The 23,292-nt window shown below is 38.7% G+C and overlaps 1 protein-coding gene across 1 annotated transcript in view; it reads left to right on the top strand.

Annotated features, from left to right (window-relative positions):
- KCNQ5 (potassium voltage-gated channel subfamily Q member 5) overlaps positions 1–23,292 on the top strand; it is a 722,711-nt gene that overhangs the window by 641,691 nt on the left and 57,728 nt on the right. The window contains 2 exon segments of the mRNA XM_049777012.1: positions 22,372–22,449; positions 22,452–22,479. Of these exon segments, the coding sequence (XP_049632969.1) occupies positions 22,372–22,449; positions 22,452–22,479 (106 nt within the window).

Here is a 23,292-nt window from a genome sequence, read left to right as displayed (position 1 = left end):
TGCTCCATTTAGGATTTCCTGCTCCTTTATCAAAAATTAGGTGATTATATGTCTGGGGAACATTTTCTGAGTATTCAAGCCTATTCCACTGATCTGAGGACCTGTCCTTATTCCAATACCATGCTGTTTTGATAACTATTGCTTTGTAGTACAGTTTAAAGTTGGGGAAAGTAATTCCTCCCATATTCTTTTTCCCAATGATTGCTTTAGCTATTCGAGGGTGTTTATTGTTCCAAATGAATTTCAAAAGTGTCTGATCCACTTCTTTGAAGCATGTCATGGGTATCTTTAGAGGGATGGCATTAAATCTGTATAATGCCTTGGGGAGTATTGTCATTTTGATGATGTTAATCCTGCCAATCCATGAGCAGGGTATGTGTTTCCATTTCCATGTGTCCTCTCTTATTTCTTGGAGCAGAGTTTTATAGTTTTCTTTGTATAGGTCCTTCACATATTTAGTCAAGTTGATTCCAAGATATTTGAGTTTGTGTGGCACTATTGTGAATGGGGTTGTTTTCTTAATGTCCATTTCATCCTTATTACTATTGGTGTATAGAAAGGCCATTGATTTTTGTGTGTTAATTTTGTAGCCTGCCACCTTGCTATATGAGTCTATTGTTTCTAGAAGCTTTTTGATAGAGTCTTTAGGGTTTTCTAAGTAGAGTATCATGTCATCTGCAAACAGTGAGAGCTTGATTTCTTCCTTTCCTATCTGGATTCCCTTGATATCCTTTTCTTGCCTAATCGCTATAGCAAGTACTTCCAGTGCTATGTTGAATAGGAGTGGTGAGAGAGGAGAGCCTTGTCTTGTGCCAGAATTTAGAGGGAAGGCTTTCAGTTTTTTCTCCATTGAGGATAATATTTGCCACTGGCTTGTGGTAGATGGCCTTCACTATATTGAGAAAGGTTCCCCTGGATTCCCATCTTGCTGAGAGTTTTGATCAAGAATGGGTGTTGGACCTTATCAAATGCTTTCTCTGCATCTATTGATATGATCATGTTGTTTTTATTTTTCTTGTTATTGATGTTGTGTATTATGTTGATAGATTTATGGATGTTAAACCAGCCTTGCATTCCTGGGATGAAACCTACTTGATCGTAGTGGATGATCTTCTTAACGAGGCATTGAATCCTATTTGCCAGGATTTTGTTGAGGATCTTTGCATCTATATTCGTCAGTGATATTGGTCTGTAATTTTCTTTTTTTGTAGCATCTCTGTCTGGTTTAGGTATCAAGGTGATGTTGGCTTCATAAAAGCTATTTGGAAGTGTTTCTGTTTGTTCAATTTCATGAAAGAGTCTTGACAAGATTGGCAGTAGTTCCTCTTGGAAAGTTTGATAGAATTCATTAGTGAATCCATCTGGACCTGGGCTTTTGTTTTTCGGCATTTGATTACTGTTTTAATTTCATCAATGGTGATGGGGGTGTTTAGATATGCTACATCCTCTTTCTTCAACCGTGGAAGATTATAAGAGTCCAAGAATTTATCCATTTCTTCCAGGTTCTCATTTTTAGAGGCGTAGAGTTTTTCAAAGTAGTTTCTGATTACCCTTTGAATCTCTGTCATATCAGTAGTGATCTCTCCTTTTTCATTCCTGATACGAGTTATCAAGTTTCTCTCTCTCTCTTTCTTTGTTAGGTTTGCCAGTGGTCTATCAATCTTGTTTATTTTTTCAAAGAACCAACTTCTGCTTTCGTTGATCTTTCGGATTGTTTTTTGGGTTTCCACTTCGTTGATTTCTGCTCTCAGCTTTGTTATTTCCTCTGTCTTCCTAGTCTTGGGTCCTTTTGTTTAGCATTTTCTAGTTCTATTAGCTGTGTCATTAAACTACTCAGGTAAGCTCCTTCTTCCTTCCTGATGTGTGCTTGCAAAGCTATAAATTTTCCTCTCAGTACTGCTTTTGCTGTGTCCCATAAGTTCTGATAGTTTGTGTCTTTATTGTCATTTGTTTTCCAGGAACCTTTTGATTTCCTCCTTGATTTCATCTCGGACCCACTGGTTATTGAGCATGAGGCTGTTTAACTTCCAGGTGTTAAAGTGTTTCTTCTGAGTCCCTTTGGAGTTCACAAATAATTTCAGAGCCTTGTGGTCAGCGAAGGTAGTCTGCAAAATTTCTATCCTCTTGATCTTATGGAGGTATGTTTTATGTGCCAGCATGTAGTCTATCCTGGAGAATGTCCCATGTACATTGGAGAAGAATGTGTATCCAGGTTTCTGGGGATGAAGTGTCCTATATATATCCACTAGGCCTCTTTCTTCCATTTCTCTCCTCAGGTCTAGTATATTCTTGTTGGGTTTCAGTCTGGTTGACCTATCCAGGGTTGACAAAGCCGTGTTAAGGTCCCCCACAATTATTGTGTTGTTGCTGTTGATATTATTTTTCAGATTTCTCAACAGTTGTATTAAATATTTTGCTGGCCCCTCATTCGGTGCATATATGTTTAGGAGAGTGAGTTCTTCCTGCTCTACGTACCCCTTGATTAATATAAAATGTCCATCTTTGTCCCTTACAACCTTCCTGAGTATAAAGTTTGCATTATCTGATATTAGTATGGCCACTCCAGCTTTTTATGGGTGTTGTTTGCTTGGATAATTTTTCTCCAGCCTTTTATTTTGAGTCTGTTTGTTCTGACTATTCAGGTGCGTTTCTTGTAGGCAGAAGAAGGTTGGATTGAGTTTTTTGATCCATTTAGCCACTCTGTGTCTCTTAACTGGTGCATTTAGTCCATTGACGTTGAGAGAAAGAATTGTCCTGGGATTTAATGCCATCTTTATTTCGAAATTTGGTGTGTCTTTTTGGTAGTCTTGTCTTAGATTAGGTCTTTCAGTTTTTCTCTTAAGACTGGTTTTGTGTCTGTGAAGTTTCTGAGCTGTTTTTTGTCTGTGAAACCATGTATTCTTCCATCAAACCGGAAAGTGAGTTTTGCTGGGTACAGTATTCTAGGTGAAGCATTCATTTCATTCAGTCTTGTCACAATATCCCACCACTGCTTTCTGGCATTGAGTGTTTCTGGTGACAGGTCTGCTGTAAATCTCAGGGAAGCTTGCTTGAACGTGATTTCCCCTTTTGATCTTGCTGTTTTCAGAATTCTGTCTCTATCTGTGGGATTTGTCATTGTGACTAGGATGTGTCTTGGGGTGGTTTTTTCTGGGGTCTCTTTTGGTTGGTACTCTTCGGGCATGCAGGATTTGATCACCATATATTCTTTAGCTCTGGAAGTTTCTCTTTAATGATGTTCTTGACCGTTGATTCTTCCTGGAAATTTTCTTCCTGGGCCTCTGGGACTCCAATGATTCTTAACTTGTTTCTGTTGATCTTATCATAGACTTCTATTTTCATCTGTTCCCATTTTTTGACTAATTTTTCCATTGTCTGCTCATTTGCTTTAAGTTTTTTGTCCAATCTCTCCTGCTGTATGGAATTGTTATGTATCTCATCTTCCACAGCACCAAGTCTATTCTCAGCTTCTGATACCCTGTCCCAGAGCTTATTCATTTTGTCATTCACTTCGTTTACTGACTTTTTCAGTCCTGTTAGTTGACATGTTATTTCAGTTTGGAGTTTTGTGATTTCTGTCTTCATATTTTCTGGTTCTTATTAGTGTTCTGTTCAACTCGATCCATGGTTTCTTGGAGGTGTTTGAGCATCTTCCATATTGCTAGTCTAAAGTCCTTATCTGAGAGGTTGATTAGTTGGTTGGTCATTATCTGGTCCTCAGAATTGTCATCTTCATTCTCTATGTCTGATGCTGGCCTGCATTGTTTCCCCATTGTCACACTTGTATTGTGGATTTTTCTATGTGTTGTGGTGTTATTCATTGTCTATATGATGCAGGCAGCACACTCCTCTGGCTCCTCCCTTTCTGGATGGGCTGACTTGCCTCTAAGGGAGGGGAGTCCTCCGTGGATGAAGCCTCACACTAGGTCAAATCTTAGGCCCGAGCATGCAACAGAGAAGACAGTCCGGAGAGAAATGTTTGCTTCTGTGATATAGCACCGTTCTTAGTGTAATTTTTCCTTCTTGTTGCAATGGTGTTCCTTTCTTAGAAAGAGTGCACGCTGGAGCCTCTTTTCGGCCCACTCCCAAGAGTTTCACGCAAGAGGACAGTAGACAGACATATACAGGTCACACTCACAGTTTTTCACAGTTGGGCCCCACAGGCCGGTGTACTTTCGTGGATTTTCCCCACCTGGTGTCACACACAGGGAGCCGGCTTTTTGCAAAGTCTGGCCGGTTTTTCATGCGCTGTAGGCCCTCTTTGAAGATGGCCTCCTGGGCGAGCGAGTTTTCTGGAGCCTCTTTTTGCCCCACTCGCAAGAGTTTCATGCAAGAGGACACTAGACAGACATATACAGGTCAAACTCACAGTTTTTCCCCGTGGGCCATAATTTGAGGACCACTGGTGGGGACTAAATATGGTGACTGTTGTTCAATGTTGGCAGCATTCAAGGCAAGCACTTTCCCTGTGATGTTTTTCCATCTCAGAAGCTTATTTTAAAAAACAATGTATACTTTAAGCTAGAGAACAGCAATAGTAATTCTTTTAAATGATATATTTCAAGCCAACATGACAATGTTTTGTAAAGTCTGGTTTCTTATTCCCAGATGTTGAATTACTAATGATGAATATAAACATTCAAGTGTTTGACAATGGACAAAGTTCAATACAATTTATATTTTTTTTTATTTTTTGGTTTTTGGGCCACACCCAGTGGTGCTGAGGGGTGACTCCTGGCTGTCTGCTCAGAAATAGCTCCTGGCAGGCACGGGGGACCATATGGGACACCAGGATTCAAACCAACCACCTTTGGTCCTGGATTGGCTGCTTGCAAGGCAAATGCCACTGTGCTATCTCTCTGGGCCCACAATTTAATTTTTAATACTAATAAGTAATACCCTTTTCTTCACAGTTGGGTAGTCTGCTACAGTGGAAAATCAATATTTGCTGCTGTCTAGAGTTCGTGGCACATAACTCTTAAAACCCTTAGAATCTTAAGAGTGATATCTTTTGTATTCTAATTAGTTGTTTTGTGACTAGGGTACCTCAGAGAGAGCTTATAGAAAGAAAGGTGCCAAAAAACAGAATATAAATAGAGTTCTGGAACTTTCAACCCCACTCTGCACCTTTGGTAAAAGGGCCTAAAGATCTAATTAAACATGCAATGATCTATAATCAAATGAATTGCAATTATGCAATGAAAGTACCATCTATACTATAGAGCTCCAAGAACTTTGAAGTCTTTAAACATACTGAAGTACTAGGAAGTTCAAATCTGGTGCAACATGGCAATTCCACATCCTTAACACGTTGCCCTATTCATCTCTTCTCCAAATCACTTTCCTGAGTTTTGTGTGTTATTCTAGTGAATTGTACACTTGAGGTGGTGAGGTCAGACAAATATGAACTTGTAGTCAGTCTGGTAGAATACCCATTGTGGCTAGTAGCAGGGGTAGACAAAGGAAATGTCTTATCAGACTGAATCTTTTAACTGTGGAGTTTGTGCTAACTCCAGATGGTGTCAAACTAAATTGAATTGTTGAAGACCTAGTTGACACCTAGAGAACTGGAGAATTGGTTGGTATGAGAACTTCATCCTCCACATTTGGTGTCAGAAGTAATTTAAGTAGAAATAGCACACCATGTAGGTATGTTTTTATCTAGAGAGAAATCTCACTTAGTGAGCCTTGATTATTTACCTGCTATCTTTCATATATACAAATATATCCTATACAGAGTACTTTGAACATGCTGAGCATATATCAAGTCTCAATCAGTATTAAGCTATTTTTGGGGTGGAGTCATAGTACAGTAGATAGGGCACTTGCCTTGCACACAGATGACTGATCTCTTCTTTGCATTCCACCTTATACCCGAAGCACTGCCAGAAAGAAATTCCTAAGTGTAGGGCCAAAAGTAACTCCTGAACATCACTATGTATGAACCAAAAACATAACAAAATTAAAAAAAGCTTTTATTAACCAACAAGATTGAAATTCTCTAAGGGATCAATAAATACAACAGGTTAATTAATAATTAATTTGGGGCCCGGAGAGGATAGCACAGCGGCATTTGCCTTGCAAGCAGCCAATCCAGGACCATAAGGTGGTTGGTTCGAATCCCGGTGTCCCATATGGGTCCCCCCGTGCCTGCCAGGAGCTATTTCTGAGCAGACAGCCAGGAGTCACCCCTCAGCACCGCTGGGTGTGGCCCCAAAAACCAAAAAAAAATTAATTTTGTTTTTCTAATAATATATTTATTTAAACACCGTGATTACAAATATGATTGTAGTAGGGTTTCAGTCATAAGTTAATTTTGAAGTGTTAGGAATTGAACCCAGGGTCTCACACATGCAAAGTAAGTGTATAAATACTGACCTAATTGGAAATCCCTGACAAGATTTTTTTATTATTTATTTAAAGCAGTGTGATTTACAAAAATATTTGTAAAGTTTTAGGCATGAAATGTTTTCAGCACCAATTCCACCAGTGTTCAACCTCCCTCTACCAGTATTTCTAGAGTCTATCCCATGCCTCCATTAATCCCTCCCCAGTTTGACATCTTTTAAAGTTATAGTTGTTAAAGTTTGTGTCTCATGATTTTCGCTATTGTTGGTTCCATGGTTTGGATATTTAGTTCTATCCTTTCCTAATACTACCAATGCACCTAAATTCCCTTCTACCCCTGTTCCTATTATTTCCCATTTGTCTTTCTTTATCTCCACTCTATTTCTTTCCTTTCCTTCTCCTCACTATATTCTGGGGCCAGAATCTTAATTTAAACCACTGCATTTTCTCCTCATTTTACTATAAACACCATATATAATTGATATTATCTGTATTTTTTCTTCTTCTGGCTTACATAATTCAACATATCTTTCAGTTCCATCCAAGTGAATTACATGATTGCATCATTCCTTACAGCTATATAGTATTCCATGGTACACATCTTCATGATTCACTCATTTGTTGTTGGACATCTAGGTTAATTCCAACCTTTAGCTATGGTGTACACAATCCTTTTGAATGAATGTTCTCATCTATGGAAAGATACCCAAAAGGGGAATTGCTGGCTCATGTGTCAGTTTGATTCGAATTTACTGAAAAACTCTCCATACTGTTTTCCACAGGGTTAAACCAGATAAAAATTTCACTCAGCAGTAGATGAGAGTTCCTTTTTCTCCACATCCTCTCTAACACAGATTGTTCCCAGCATTTTGTTATGTGCCATCCTCACTCTTGTAAGATGATACCTCTTGACTTTAATTTCCTAATAATAAGTGATTATGAACATTTTTTTCATGTGCCTGTTGGTAATCTGGTGCTCTTCCTAGAGAGGTGTCTGTTCATTTTCTCTCCCATTTTTCACTGGAGTTTTTAGATATTGGGGTTAAACTTTATGAGCACTTTGTTTATCCTAGATATCAACCATGTGTCCTGATTGTTGAGTGGATATATTATCTCCCACTCAGCTGTGTTTTGGGTTTAGCCCATGTTTCTTTTGCCATACAGAAATTTTATTTGATGTAGTATCATGTGTATAGATTTGATTCTTCAGCCTTTGTCATTGGTATTAATCACTGAAGACTCCTTTGAAGTCCAGGTCTTGATGTGTTTCCCTAGGTTTTCCTCATTGTACTTTATTAATTTAGTTCTGATCTCAAGGTCTTTGAATCACTTGAGTTGATCTTGGGTTAGTTGGGGAGATCTGAATTCACCTTTAATTTCTTACAACAATTATCATCATTTGTGGAAGAAGCTGACTTTAATCCATTTTATGTTCTTATCTCCTTTGTCAAAAATCAGTTTAATCATACTCTTGAGGGTTTGTTATTGAAATATTCTATTCTGACCACATTAGTATAAAATGCCTTTCTTTGTTTCAATTACTATGCTGCTTTGATCATATAACTTTCTAGTATAGTTTCAATTTAGGCAATAAAATCCCTCCCAGTTTCTTGGTTGTTTTTTTGTTGTTGTTGTTGTTATTTAGGGAGGGGTATTTTTGCTTGTTTATTTCTGTTTTGCTTTATATAGTTTGGCTATCTGGGTCTTTCAGGACTTCATAATATTTTTATAAGTTTGGATAAAGATTGAATTGACTCTATACTAGTAGTTTAGGTAAGATGCTAATTTTGATAAGATTGCTTCTTCTGATATGAGCATGGAATAATTTTTCATTTCTTAGGTATTCTTCAATTTATTCTTAAATTTCTTTGAAGTTTTATTGATATAAATCTCTTACCTCTTTTGTTGCCTATTTGCTCGGGTTTTGACACTGCTTCTCTTCTTGCTGTTTTTGATGGCCACACCCTGCAGTGCTCAGGGGTTACTTCTGGCTCAGTACTCAGAAATCACCCTTGACAGGCTCAGGGAAACCATAGAAGTCTTTGATAAACTCAACAGAAACAATATAAAATCATTGGAGTCCAAGAGACCTAGGAAATATATCTCCAGAAGAATCAACAGTCAAGGACATCATTGCAGAGAAACTCCCAGAGCTAAAGAGTATATGCCCAAAGAGTACCAGCTAAAAGAGACCTGAAGAAAAGCAACCCAAAACACATCCTCGTAACAATGACAAATCCCACAGATAGGGATAGAATACTGAAAGCAGCAAGATTTAAAAAAGGAAATTACATTTCATAGGAGCATCACATTTTTTAATATCTTTATTTAAAACACCTTGATTACAAACATGATTGTGGTTGGGTTTCAATCATGTAAAGCACACCCCCTTCACTGGTGCAACATTCCCATCACCAATGTCCCGAATCTTCCCCTCCTCCCCACCCCATCCCCACCTGTTTTTTACTGGTATATTGAACTATCCTTGCATTCCTGGGATGAACCCACCTGATCATGATGTATAATTTTTAGTGTGCTGTTGGACCCCATTTGCTAAAGTTTTGTTGAGGATTTATGCATCAATATTCATCAGTAAAACTGGGCTGTAATTTTCTCTATTGACAGTATTTCTGTCACCTTTAGATATCAGTGTAATGTTAGCTTCATAAAAGATGTTAAGTAGGGTTCCTGTTTCTTTCTATATATTTGAAGAGTTTAAAGAGTAAATCTTTAAAACTGCATGTTTGAGAAACCCACCAGTAAACCTATATGATCCTGAACTTTTTCTATTTCAATTTCCTTGTTATTGGCCCATTTAGGCTGTATACTACCCTCCTCATTCAGTTTTGGGAGGTTATCTGTTCCAAAAAACTGTAGGTTCTTTAGCTTAACAGCGTCAAGTTTTTTATAGTAGGTTCTCAATGATGCCTTTCTTGGATTTCTGGGAGTTCTGTAATTTTGCCCCTTTCATTTCATTTTTTCTTTTTTTTAATAATTCTTTAAGACACAGAGTTATAAAATTGTTCATGACTGAGTCTCAGTCATACAATGTACAGTACCCTTCACGAGTGCTCATTTCCCCACCAACATATGTCTGCAGTTTCCCTCCTGTCCTCCCTCCTTGTCTTCTCCTTTGAGGTGACTGAAGAGACACTACTGGGGTTAAGACACTTGCCTTGAATATTCCTGACCCTGGTTTTAGCCCCTGCCACTACATATGCTTCATGAATGGCAGGACCTGCCGGTTCATGGGGTTGCTGAGCCACGTGGCCTGCGGATGGCAGAGAGAAATCCACCTCCCATCCACCGCCATCCAGCCCCATCCTTAATTAATTAATTCAACAGTTTCCCAAGCACAGCTTAAGCATTTGATCTGCCTAAGCACAAAGCCCAGGAATGGTCCCCTGCCATTCATGAAGCAAATGTTCATCAGGTGTATAGAAAGCTACCAGATTTCTAGTAAGATCTTTTAGCCTAAAATTATCCAAGAATTCTCCATTCTTTAAATTTATTAACAGTTGTAGCAGTTCATTTCTCTTTGTGCACATAAACAGGATTCATGCTTTACTGACCGTTTAGAAATGATCAACTATCACTCTTTTTCCCTTTACCAAATGTAGAAATACACCTTCTTTGGAATACATTTAGTGTTTAGGTTCCTTTTTCATGGTTTTCCAGGTATGTAAGATGCACCTTTAGGCTGTTGATTTTATCTGTTTCTTCTTTCCTTATGTAGGAGTTTCCCCCTACTATTTTTGTTGTGTCACAATGAATTTTATAACTTGTTTCTTCATCATAATTTTCTCAAAGAATATTTTTATTTCTTCCTTAATTTCCTCTTTGATCTAGCTATATGTAAAACAGCATGTTGTCCAGTATCCAGGGGTTAGTCTCAATACACACCTTCTGTTGTAATCAATCTCTATATCTGTGATTTTGTGTTCTGATTGGATGCTTGGTGTGATTCTTATGTTTGTGAATTTTTATTTTAGACTGTGTCCTAAAATGTGATATATCCTAGACAATGTCTCATATGTACCAGAGAAGAATGTATATTAAGCTTTTTGAGAAGAATGTTTCTGTATAAATTCATTACTCCAAGCTCTTCTAGTTTCTCATTTAGGGCTCTTATGTCCTTATTGATGTTCTGCCTAGTTCTATCTAGTGGTGAGAGTGGTGTATTAAAATTTCACATGACTGGGCCAGAGATATAACACAGTAGAGCATTTGCCTTGCACGCAGCCCAGTCCAGGACAGATGGTGGTTCAAATCCCGGCATCCTATATGGTCCCCTGTGCCTGCCAGGAGTGATTTCTGAGCACAGAGCCAGGGGTAACCCCTGAACACTGCCAGGTGTGACCCAAAAATTAAAAAAAAAAATCTCACACTAAAAGTTTTACAAATATTGCTGACCCAACATTTGGTGAGTATATAACAATATACAATATATAACAATATACAATATACATTTGGTGAGTATATTGTTATATATATGTATATATATTAAATATATTGGTCTATTTTCTCCAGATCAATAAATACTGTATATTTTATTCTCTAAATACTTTCTTAAGGTTAAATGCAATTTGGTTTGAAATAAGTAAGGTGGATCATATTTTTATTTTACATTAGCTTATATAATTGTTTTTTCATTCTGAGCCTGTGTTTCTCCTGAGATTTTAGATAAGCAGCAAATGGATGGTTTTGTTTTCTGATCCAACCCTCCACTCGATGCCTTTTAATGGAAGAGTATAGTACACTGACATTCAAGTAATCCATCAATAAAAAGGGCTGCCATGTCGTTATTTGCTTCTAAAATTGGTTATTTGGCTTATATAAATCACCTTTTAGTAGTTCATTTAGAGTTAAGCCTTTTCAATTCCTAGCACTATATATGGTACCCTTAGTACAGCCTGGTGTAATTTCTTTTTCTTTTTTTTAATGTTGCTATATTCTTTTTTCTTTCTTTTCTTTTTCTTTTTCTTTTTTTTTTTTAATAATTTTACTCCCACTTACCTGGAAATAACTGTATTATGATCACATGCTCTTTTTATTTTTTTTAAACACCATGATTACAAACATGATTGTAGTTTGGTTTCAGTCATACAAAAAACACCTCCCCCCTTCACCAGTGTAACTTTTCCACCATCAATGCCCCCTATCTCCCTCCTTCGCACCCCCTGCCTGTATTCGAGACAGGCATTCTACTTCTCCTACTCATTAACATTGTCATGATAGTTGTTAGTGTAGTTATTTTTCTAACTGCACTCACTACTCTTTGTGGTAAGCTTCATATTGTGAGCCAGTCCTTCTGATCCTCATCTCTGGGGATTATATCAATAATGTCTTTTAATTGACTTAAAACTCATAGATCAGTGAGATTATTCTGTGTCTCTTTCCCTCTGGCTTATTTCACTCAGCATAATGGTTTCCATGTACATCCATGTATAGGTAAATTTCATGACTTCATCTCTCCTGATGGCTGCATAACATTCCATTGTATCTATGTACCACAGTTTCTTTAGCCATTCATCTGTTAAAGGGCATCTTGGTTGTTTTCAGATTCTGGTTATTATAAATAGTGCTGCAATGAATATATATGAGGAAGGAATTTTTGTATTGCATTTTTGTGTTCCTAGGATATGTCCCTAGGAGTGGTATAGATGGATCATATGGGAGCTTAATTTCCAGTTTTTTAAGGAATTTTCATAAAGGCTGGACTAGATGGCATTCTCACCAACAATGAATGAGAGTTCCTTTCTCCCCACATACCCACTAGCACTAATTGTTCTTGTTCTTTGTGATATGTGCCAGTCTCTGTGGCGTGAGATGGTACCTCATTGTTGTTTTGATTTGCATCTCCCTGATGATTAGTGATGTCAAGCATTTTTTCATGTATCTTTTGGCCATTTGTATTTCTTCTTTGAGGAAGTGTCTGTTCATTTCTTCTTCCCACATTTTGATGGTGTTAGATGTTTTTTCTTGTTAAGTTCTGTTAGTACCTTGTATATTAGCCCCTTATCTGATGGGTATTGGAATACCCAGTGGTTCTTTTTTTGTTGTTTTGTTTTGGTTTTTTGTTTTTGGGCCACACCCAGTGATGCTCAGGGGTTATTCCTGGCTATATGCTCAGAAATCGCTCCTGGCTTGGGGAACCATATGAGATGCCAGGGGACCGAACAGCAGTCTGGCCTAGATTAGCACGTGCAAGGCAGACATCCTACTGCTTGCACCACCGCTTTGGCCCCACACCCACCGGTTTTTAAAGGTTATTACTTGCTTGATACTTAAAGGTGTTGCTTAGTGGTGCTCAGAGGACCATATAAAAGCCATGGCTCTAAATCCTACCCCTTTATGCAGACATGTGCTCCATTCAGCCCACTGAGCCCTCTATCTATCCATCTATCTCATCACTCTCTCTCTTGCTTCAGTATGCCAATACCTGTTTGTTCTGTTTTTGTTTTGTTTGTTGTTGTTGAAGCTATACTCAGCATTGTTTATATCTACTGCTTGCTCTGTTCTCAGGGATCACTCCTTGTAGTCTTCAGGTGACCATGTGGTACAGAAAAAGTAGGAGCTTAGTACATTAAGCTATTTTTATTCATGCCAATTTTGTTAGTTATTATTATTATTTGCTAATTAGATAATAATAAGTATACCTTTTCATAAAATTTAATTTTTTATTTCTAATAAGGTTGAGCAGTTTCCTTTTATGCTATTTATGGCCTTTTCTGATTGACTTTTTTTGCACAAATTTCAAATTTTTATCAGTTAAAATAAACTTCTTCTACACTATAAGTATTATACCTTTTCACTTCTCTTCATTTTTATAATCAAACATTTTTCTTTTCACTCTAATTTATTATTTCAGTTAGTAACATTTTCTGTCTCCATGATCAAAGTTGTCAGCTATCTCCTTTATAATTTCTTCTTTGATCCAGACAGCAAGAGATGACCATTCTTATACAGACAAATAAATATTTTCTTCCAGGTTTTGACAATTTAATTAATTTTGGTCTATGAACATATGAGCTTTTTGCATTTAAAAATATCAGTTATTTCTTCAAAGAGAAAAAATTTCCAAGCACAAAAAGAGTAGTGTTTCAGTCAGATGCTTAAGGAGTAGAAGATGACCAATAGATTCAGGAAGTTGAGAATTTTAGAATTATTTTTAAATAACCCAACTTTTTCCTTCATCAATCCCAATGTATTTGGGGATTTGGGGTTGAGGATATTTGATAGTTCTCAGGCCTTATTCATGATCTTAGGGATCACTCCCAGCTGTGCTGTATGGACCATATATGGTGCCAGGGATCTAAGTAGGGTTGTTTGCATGCAACAAAAGTATTTAACACTTTGTACTATCTGTCTGGCCCTCTCCAGAAGGACTTAAAGTTTTTCATGATATAATCTTCTATTGACTTAGCACGACTTTTGCCTCAATTTGATCCTAAACAAAATGAATGAGTAGTGCCAGGGTAGACGTGAAAAATTCAGTTCAAATCCAGTGGTGACCTAGTCAAATATACTCCTCAGTCTGAGTTGAAATCTGGGGCATTACTCCCCTTATAATTAGTGGCCCTGTCCTCTGGCTTCACACTGGATTCCTCTGGAAAGCTTAAAAAAAAATAGAAGAGGGAATGTAAAGAGTATACTAAAGGTAAGGTTTACCTTCATGTGGCTAATCCAGGTTCAATAACCAGGACCCATCACCCAATATGGTCAATATGGTCTCCTCAAGCGTCCTAGGAGTGATCCCTGAGCACAGAGTAAGGAGTAAGCCCTGAGAACCACCAGATATGCTCCAAAAGCAAACACAAAAAAATCAAGGGGCTGACATATAGCTCAAAATGCTAAAAGTACATCTTTTGTATGTGGGATATCTTAATTTTGTATGTGGAATATCTTATGGTTCCCATAGCGAGTAATACTCCAAACACCACCACCACCACCTGCAAAAAGGGGGAAATATCTCTTGCTGGGGTCCAGTCCTCAATTTCTAACATTTTTGGCACTTAGAACATCCTGAAGGTTTTATAATACACTCTCCTAGTGATTCTAAATTACTGCCAAGTCTGAAAACCCATCATTTTTAAAAAATGAAAAATAAAAGAGGGGCTGGAGCAATAGCACAATAGGGATTTGCCTTGCATGTGGCCAACACAGGATAGACCCCGGTTTGATTCCTGGCATCCCATATGGTCCTCGAGCCTGCCAAGAGCAATTTCTGAGTGCAGAGCCAGGAGTAACCTCTGAATGCCACAGGGTGTGTCCCAAACATCAAAAAAAAAAAATAATAATCTGGCCTGTCAGAGGAGGTGACCAATTGTACCTCCTGTTGTTCAGAGGTGACCAACTGAAACTGTGTGCCTTTTTTCCTAAATATTTGCATTTTGATGGAATGTCCATAGAAGGAACAGAATACTAGTCTTTGGACATGGCAGACGTTCCTAGAATGTTTTTAAATTTTCTTCATTCCCTGTCCCTTTTTGCTGTGGTAGTGGTTGTAATAGCCTGAGGATCACATACACAAAGTGTCATTGTACTCACTCAGGTTTCACATTTTTGTGCTTTTTGGTTTTAGAATAGTCGGGGGGGTGGTTGCCACACACCCCGTCTTTTCTTGATTTTATTTTTGTTTTTGTTTCGTGACCACACCCAGCAGTGCTCAAGGCTCACTCCTGGCAGATTTGAAGTACATGTGATATTCCAGAGATCACTCTTGGGCCAATCATGTTCCAGGCAAGCAGCGTACCAGGAGTGCTATCTCTCCAGCTCAGGAGTTCCTCCTTGCTCAATCCTGCAGGGTCACCCTGGCAGATAATGCTCCATATATGGGGGTGGTGCTACACTTGCCAGGCAAGTACAATTGCCTCTGAGCCAGACCTTCAGAATGTTCTCTTCACCTCTTCTTTCTTTGTTATCTAAAAGCTACCTGGTCCTTTCCAAACACCTTAAACTAGGGCCAGAAAATTAAGGCCAAGGACTGGAGTACATGCTTTGCATACTGAAACCCCCATCAGGAGTGACCCGTAAGCACCAGGCCTGAGAGCAGCCTTTGATCATTGATGGGTGTGGCCCAAAAAGAAAACAAATGTTTTGAAATAGGTTCCCAATTGGGGCCTGCGAGGTGGTGCTAGAGATAAGGTGTCTGCCTTGCAAGCACTAGCCCAGTGTCTCATATGGTTCCCCCAAGCCAGAGGCGATTTCTGAGCGCTTAACCAGGAGTAACCCCTGAGCATCAAATGGGTGTGGCCCCAAAAAGAGAAAAAGAAAGAAAGAAAAGAAAGAAAGAAAGAAAGAAAGAAAGAAAGAAAGAAAGAAAGAAAGAAAGAAAGAAAGAAAGAAAGAAAGAAAGAAAGAAAGAAAGAAAGAGAGAGAGAGAGAGAGAGAGAGAGAGAGAGAGAGAGAGAAGAAAGAAAGAAAGAAAGAAAGAAAGAAAGAAAGAAAGAAAAGAAAGAAAGAAAGAAAGAAAGAAAGAAGAAAGAAAGAAGAAAGAAAGAAAGAAAGAAAGAAAGAAAGAAAGAAAAGAAAGAAAGAAAGAAAGAAAGAAAAGAAAGAAAGAAAGAAAGAAAAGAAAGAAAGAAAGAAAGAAAGAAAGAAAGAAAGAAAGAAAGAAAGAAAGAAAGAAAGAAAGAAAGAAAGAAGAAAGAAGAAGAAAGAAAGAAAGAAAGAAAGAAAGAAAGGAAGAAGAAAGAAAGAAAGAAAGAAAGAAAGAAAGAAAAAGAAAGAAAGAAAGAAAGAAAGAAAGAAAGAAAGAAAGAAAGAAAGAAAGAAAGAAAGAAAGAAAGAAAGAAAGAAAGAAAGAAGAAAGAAAGAAAGAAAGAAAGAAAGAAAGAGAAAGAGAAAGAAGAAGAAAGAAAGAAAAAGAAAGAAAGAAAGAAAGAAAGAAAGAAAGAGGTTCCCAAAATGTTGGGAAGGGGCTGAAAGAATAGTACATAGCCAACCTGCATTCCATCCCTGGAATCTGATATAGTCCCCTGACCCTGCCAGGAGTGACCCTTGAGTGCAGAGCCAGGAGTAAGCAAAGCCAGGTGTGACCACCCCCCAAAAAATCAACAACAATAGCAATAAAAATTAAGGAAACAAAATATTTGTAAGCAAAACTTCACACTGGTAAGGAAAAGAACTGAGAGGGTAGGGACAGAGCTGGCTTGAAAGAGTCTTATCCTGTCCTCATTCTTTGGAGGCCCCTATGTCTGACCACATGATCCCCTCAGAAACAGAATACTTGGCAGCACTGCATAGTCTATCCTTGAGACTGGATGGTGTAGAGATAAGCATCTCCATGAAGTTCTGCCCCTGTGATGCAGATCGCCAGGGCCAGGAGCTAGCTGTGAGAGCTAGCAAATCAGAGCCCACACTGGTACCTTGGGTTCATCCAGGTGTCATGCTTCTGGGAATCATGAGAAACAACATTTAATGCCCGATTAACCTCACTGAAAAGAAAATTGGTATTTCAAGATACTTATGAAGCAGAAAAATGGCATCACAGCCCAGCTTTGTGGCATTATAATAAAGAGCTGACTTCCCTAATTCACTCTTGCTTCAATCTCAGCTAGCAGGGATATATTGCCTATACATGTGCTCTAACCAAATTTAAAACTGACCTTCTTTTGTTTTGTGTCTTTGTTTTTTTTCTGGGTCACACCTCGTTGGTGCTCAGGACTTACTCCTGTACACCAGGTTTTATTCTAGTTGGTGCTCAGGGACCATATGGAATACCAGAGATCAAACTCAGGTGGGCCCACATACAAAGTAGCATCCTACCCACTGTATCATCTCTCTGGCTCCCAAACATAAACTTTATTGGGAAGTGGGGGTGGGAAAGCACACAGGTAGTACACAGGGCTTACTCCTGGATCTTCCTTGTTCTTAAATATTGTTTGGGTTTTATTTTCAAAATGGAGTTTAAGTTATGCCTTGGATGGTGTAATTAAATTTTATAGTTGGGTGTATTTTGGATAAAAACACCTGACAAGAGACACCAATCCTCTGCCCAGTCTTTTTTCCCAAATATCAAGGAGAGCCAAAGAGCTATTAAAGTGGGTAGGGGATTTGCCTTGCATGCAGCCAAGCCATATTTTTATATGATATTGTTTTATCATATGGTTTTATCTGATATTTTATCAGATATGGTTCCCTGAGCGCCTCCAGAAGTAATCTCTGCATACACATCTAGCAGTAAGGTCTGAGCATCAATGAATGTGACCCAAGAACTGAAATACACAATATATATGGATAGACTAAATCTCTGAGAAACAAGGCCAGGGTGCAAGAAAGGAGCTATAGAGTTTTCACAACTTTAGGTAATCTGGTCACTTTGCATGTTCGCAGATCCACTTAAAGTGAATGCAAAGGGACACCTTGCACTGTCCTTACTTGTGTAGTTACAGTACATACATCTGCTGAAAAGTGTAATTCGCCTCCTAATCAAGGGACCCACATTTCATGCCATTTAATTTCTAGGACCTGCATCATGGTGGGTCAGTTGCTTATACTTATAGCTTCATGCAGTTTTTGATCCAAGTTTTTTATCTTAGTCTTTGATCCAAGCATTGTAAGATCTATCTTCTAATAACTTCTGCAGTGTTGTTTTCTGACAATTCTGAGATGGGGTTGTGTTAGAGTTCAGATGAGGGAAAGAAGTCATATACCTCTGTTTTGAAAATTATTATCAAATACTTTTATGGTTGGTTGCTTTGTGAGCTGGTTCAACCTATGTGGAAAACAATACCAAAAAGTTATTTAAAAATAGCCATCATATTACCCAGTAATTTAAATCCTTGGTATCTAGCATCTACTTCAAGAATACAAAAGCAGTATATATGTATATATGTGTACAGGTGGTGGGGTGGGACTCAAGTGGAGAACACTTGTCTTGCAGGGATGAGGTTTCAGTTTTATTCTCTGGCACTAAACAGACACACACATATATTGGTGTAAACCTATGTTCAAAGCTAATTACCATAACCAACGTCTGGTAACAACCCAAATGTCCAACAGGTGAGTGGGTTATAACACAAAACAATACTGCTCAGCTATAATCTTATTTTGTCACAATAGTTGATGGAACCTATAAAGGCAAATATTAATTAATTTACTCATAATTGGTATGTTAAGGAATAATGTCTAATGATAATAAATCCACTGATGCTAACACTGAATGTTACCAAGTGGAACACAGTGATTGCTCATTTTTTCTTTAGTAGTGGGCATGTCAAATATTATACCCCCAAAATATCATATCCTTAAATTTTTTTACACCCTTGTAAACCTTTGGTGTTGTCTTATTATTGATTTGGAACCACACCAGTAAGTGCTCAGGGCTTGTTCTTGACTCTATGCTCAGGAGGATTTGTGGTTTGGGTGGTGCTAAGGGATTGTTGCAAGTCACCCCTGAAAGGTTGCCTGATGGAGGGATGGAGGAATGAGGAGCCTTTCTCTTCCAGCTTGGAGCATGCGTCTGCCACCCTGTCCAGCCGACGGTTCTGAGGTGAAACGGCGGGTAAACAGCTTGCAGACAGTCAGCTTTGTGGAAATATTGGCTTTATTCGGTGGTTATGTTGCAAGTCAGCCCCTGAAGAGGTTGACTGATGGAGGGATGGAGGATGAGGCCTTTCTCTTCCAGCTCGGAGCACACGTCTGCCCCTTGTCCAGCCGACAGTTCTGAGGTGAAACGGTGGGTAATACAGCTTGCAGAACAGTCAGGCTTGTGGAAATATTGGCTTTATTCAGTGGGACAAGACGTGAAGTCCTAAAGACTCAGCATAAGTTCCAGCAAAAAGCCCCTCGCCTTCCACAGACCCTTGTTTTTATCCCCCAGAATCAGGTACCACCCAATGGGTTGGATCAGATACCAACCAATGGGTGGAAGCAGACATCGGTACTTACCCTAGGGTGGGGGCAGAATGCCAGGTCACACCCTAGGGTATGGCAAATCACCAATCAGGTTAGGGTCATGTAACATAATAATCCCCTAAAATATTTACATACACAACAAGGGATGATATCAGGAGTAGCATCTTATTCACTGTTCTATCTCTCTAGCCCATTGTAAATCATTTTTATCTCAATTTTTTTAAGTGGAAAAATATATGAATGTACAGTTGAATTTGTTTTGCTAAGGTTTTTTGTTGAGGATTTTTGCATTGAAGTTCATCAAAATTATGTGTCTGAAATTTGTTTTGTTTTTGTTTTGTTGTTTGGGGCCACACCCAGTGGCATTCAGGGGTTTCTGCACTCAGAAATTGCTCCTGAAAGGCTGGGGGGATTATATGGGATGCCAGGGATTGAACTGAGAGTTAGTCCCGAGTAGGCCACATACAAGGCAAAACACCCTACCCCTGTGCTATTATTGCTCTGACCCCTGGAAAAAAAATTGTATAGTATCTTTTTCAGCTTTGCGCATCAGTGTAAGCCAACCCGGATTGAATCCCTATAACCACATATGGTCCCCCATAACTACCACGAGCAATCCTGATCACCAAGATGTAATAACAAAATCTAATGGCGTGGGGAGAAACAGAAGTAATAAACTTCCTTAAAAGCATAGTAAAATTCGGGCCCGGAGAGATAGCACAGCGTATTTTGCCTTGCAAGCAGCCGATCCAGGACCAAAGGTGGTTGGTTCGAATCCCGGGTGTCCCATATGGTCCCCCATGCCTGCCAGGGAGGGCTATTTCTGAGCAGACAACCAGGAGTAACCCCTGAGCACCGCCGGTGTGTCCCAAAAAAAAACACAAAATAAAACAAAAACCATAGTAAATTCACCTATAATAATATAATAATTCACCTATTATAATTAATATATAAATTTATATAATTATATTATATATTATAAATTCACCTATTATAATAATATAATAATTCACCTATAATAATATAATAAAAATCTGGGAAACACCAGCAGAAACTTCTTTCTTCTCCATCCTTCAGAAATCATTTCCAAAGCCATTTAGTTCCTAATGTGTGTTTCCTTTACATTTGTTATTTGTTTTGCTTTTTTCTGTTCTGGGAGCTATACCCAGGTAGTATATAGAGACTACTCTCAACTCTGTACTCAGGAATTATGCTCAGCATCCAGAGACTGAATTTCAGGCCTCCAAACATGCAGAGGTGTCATTCAGCCTGATGGGCACTTGTATCACCACTGAAAGAGGTTCTTTTTTTTTTTGGGAGGGGAGGGTTTGGGCACACACCCGGCAGCGCTCAGGGGTTACTCTGGCTCTATGCTCAGAAACGCTCCTGCAGGCACGGGGGACCATATGGGACGCCGGGATTCAAAACCAACCACCTTAGGTCCTGGATCGGCTGCTTGCAAGGCAAACGCCGCTGTGCTATCTCTCCGGCCCCCCAAATTTGAGGGCTAAGATGGCATTTCTCAGCACCTATTGGCAAGGGTTATTGTTTGTTTGTTTGTTTGTTCTGGTTTTTTGGGCCACACCTGGCAGTGCGTCAGGTGTTTACTCCTGGCTCTCTGCACAGAAATAGCTCCTGGCAGGCTCGGGAGACCCACACGGGATACCCGGGATTTCGAACCACCTTTGATCCTAAGTCAGCCGCTTGCAAGGCAAACACCGCTGTGCTATATCCAGGCCCCTGAAAGAGGTTCTATAGCTCATACCTCATGTTGTACTATTTTCTTTTTTTTTTTTTTTTTTTTTTTTTTGGTTTTTGGGTCACACCCGCAGTGCTCAGGATTATTCCTGGCTCCAGGCTCAGAAATTGCTCCTGGCAGGCACGGGGGACCATATGGGGCGCCGGGATTTGAACCAATGACCTCCTGCATGAAAGGCAAACGCCTTACCTCCATGCTATCTCTCCGGCCCCATGTGTACTATTTTCATATTTACTTTATTTACCAAGTAGAAATGTTACCACTGTAGAAATGTTTAGAAACATATAGCCAAGAAAAGATAATAAATCATTCTCTATCATCCTGATGTTGTTTCTTTCCTTAGTTGTCACAACATTCCCAGCCACTATCTCCAACCTCACTTTTAACAACCCACAAATACTCCATTGTCTAAGCACTATCAGAATGTTTTCAAGTGAACCCTCATTATAACAATTTTAACTTATTTGCAGTATTCATACTAAAAATAAAACAGTAATGATATAGTCATTTCTTCTTGATTTTATAAATCCTAACTAATTTGGTATTTATTTCATTCTGCCTCCTTTTTTTTTTTTTTTTTTTTTTTTTTTTTTTTTTTTTTTTTTTTTTTTTTTTGGTTTTTGGGCCACACCCTGTGATGCTCAGGGGTTACTCCTGGCTATGCGCTCAGAAGTTGCTCCTGGCTTCTTGGGGGACCATATGGGACGCCGGGGGATTGAACCGCGGTCCGTCCTAGGCTAGCGCAGGCAAGGCAGGCACCTTACCTCCAGTGCCACCGCCCGGCCCCTCATTCTGCCTCCTTTACCAACATTTTCAATTAATTTCCTAAATTAATTTGCTCATTTACAAGGCTGTGATTTTTCTTATCTTCTCCAATCTGCTCCCTTCTTTGGAGGAAAGCTCTCCCCTTGTATCCAAGAACTGAAAAGTAGGCCTTGTTGGAGCTGACAGATGAGCACTTTTGTTCAGCCCATAGGACTAATAAGGTCAAGTGAGTCCAGAATCTATAGATTTAGGTCAATTATTTAAGTTGAAATATAGAAAGTCTATTTCTCTAATTCCAAACAACTTGTTACCTAAATGCTGACTGTTAGTTTCCGAAGAACTGGGCAAAAGAATGAAAATGAGTCAACACCAATTCCAACCACTTTTCACTGAAAAGAGTTCAACAAGCTTCATCTTCCCTGGGAAAACAGCTCCAAAACAGGTAGTCATGTTGAATTCCATAAACTTGATGTGGTAGAATAAATGCTGGGAAAATAATTAACTGGCCTTTTATATACCTTGATTTATAAGCTTCAGAGATGAATTCCTTCCACTTCCATTCTTTGCTAAGACAGCTTCAACACCATGTTCTTGGTTGCCAGTGAGAGTATTACTTAACTGGCAATTTGCTCTTTCAGCTGACACAGCGCTTGGCACAGATGATGTATATGATGAAAAGGGATGCCAGTGTGACGTGTCTGTGGAAGACCTCACCCCACACTTAAAACTGTCATTCGAGCTATCAGGTTGGTGAAAATCTTTCACAAAATTATTCAGAGATCTACCTCAGATTATTTGAGTTCCCAGTGTTGCAAATTTCTTTTTGCTGCAGGTAAAGCTCCAGAAATAATTAACTTCTTGTTTCCTATTCATCTGCATGCCTATTAAATTCAGAAAATTTTCTTCTTCTTTGTTGGTTCAGCACAAAGAAATCAAAGGTGGGTGGGATTTGAAAAGCCAAGCCATGCAAGGGAATTACAAAAATGGCTTGACATATGAATTTGTTGCCTTAACGACCATCAGTGGTGTAAATATGATTGGATTTTCAGTAATAATTTTATGAGTTGATTCTCCAGATTGTATTTTGTACTTAATATCTGAGAAAAAGTCTTTAGGGTTTTTTTCAAACAGGCTTAGTTGTGAAAATGAAAAATTCCAAGCATTCTGCAGTAGATCATGTCTGTTTCAAGTATTATTGTCAAGGACTCATGTTCAGATTGCTTTCCTCAATTGAGACAGAAAACTAAGAGAACCCCCCCAAATTAATTCACCCATATATTTCTCATATCTATTACCACAAAAAACATTCAGGATCAGGACAGATAACAACTGTGTTCACTATCTGTTCCAGCAAGTTCATTTGAAAGAATATCTGTCCTGTATTTTGAGTGATTATTGCTAAAAGTACCTCTGGTCATTTTGTCTATTTATGCTTTTTACAAAAAAGCCCAAGGAAAGCTTAAAATATCCTAACCAATTTAACTATTTGGACACTTTGTCTCAGTTTTTGTATCAGTATGATTATTTGCTCTATTTTTAGTTGGTCATTTAGCATCATG

Source organism: Suncus etruscus, chromosome 7, assembly GCF_024139225.1.
Source record: "Suncus etruscus isolate mSunEtr1 chromosome 7, mSunEtr1.pri.cur, whole genome shotgun sequence".
Taxonomy (NCBI): Eukaryota; Metazoa; Chordata; class Mammalia; order Eulipotyphla; family Soricidae; genus Suncus; species Suncus etruscus.
This window is presented reverse-complemented; position numbering and strand designations above follow the sequence as displayed.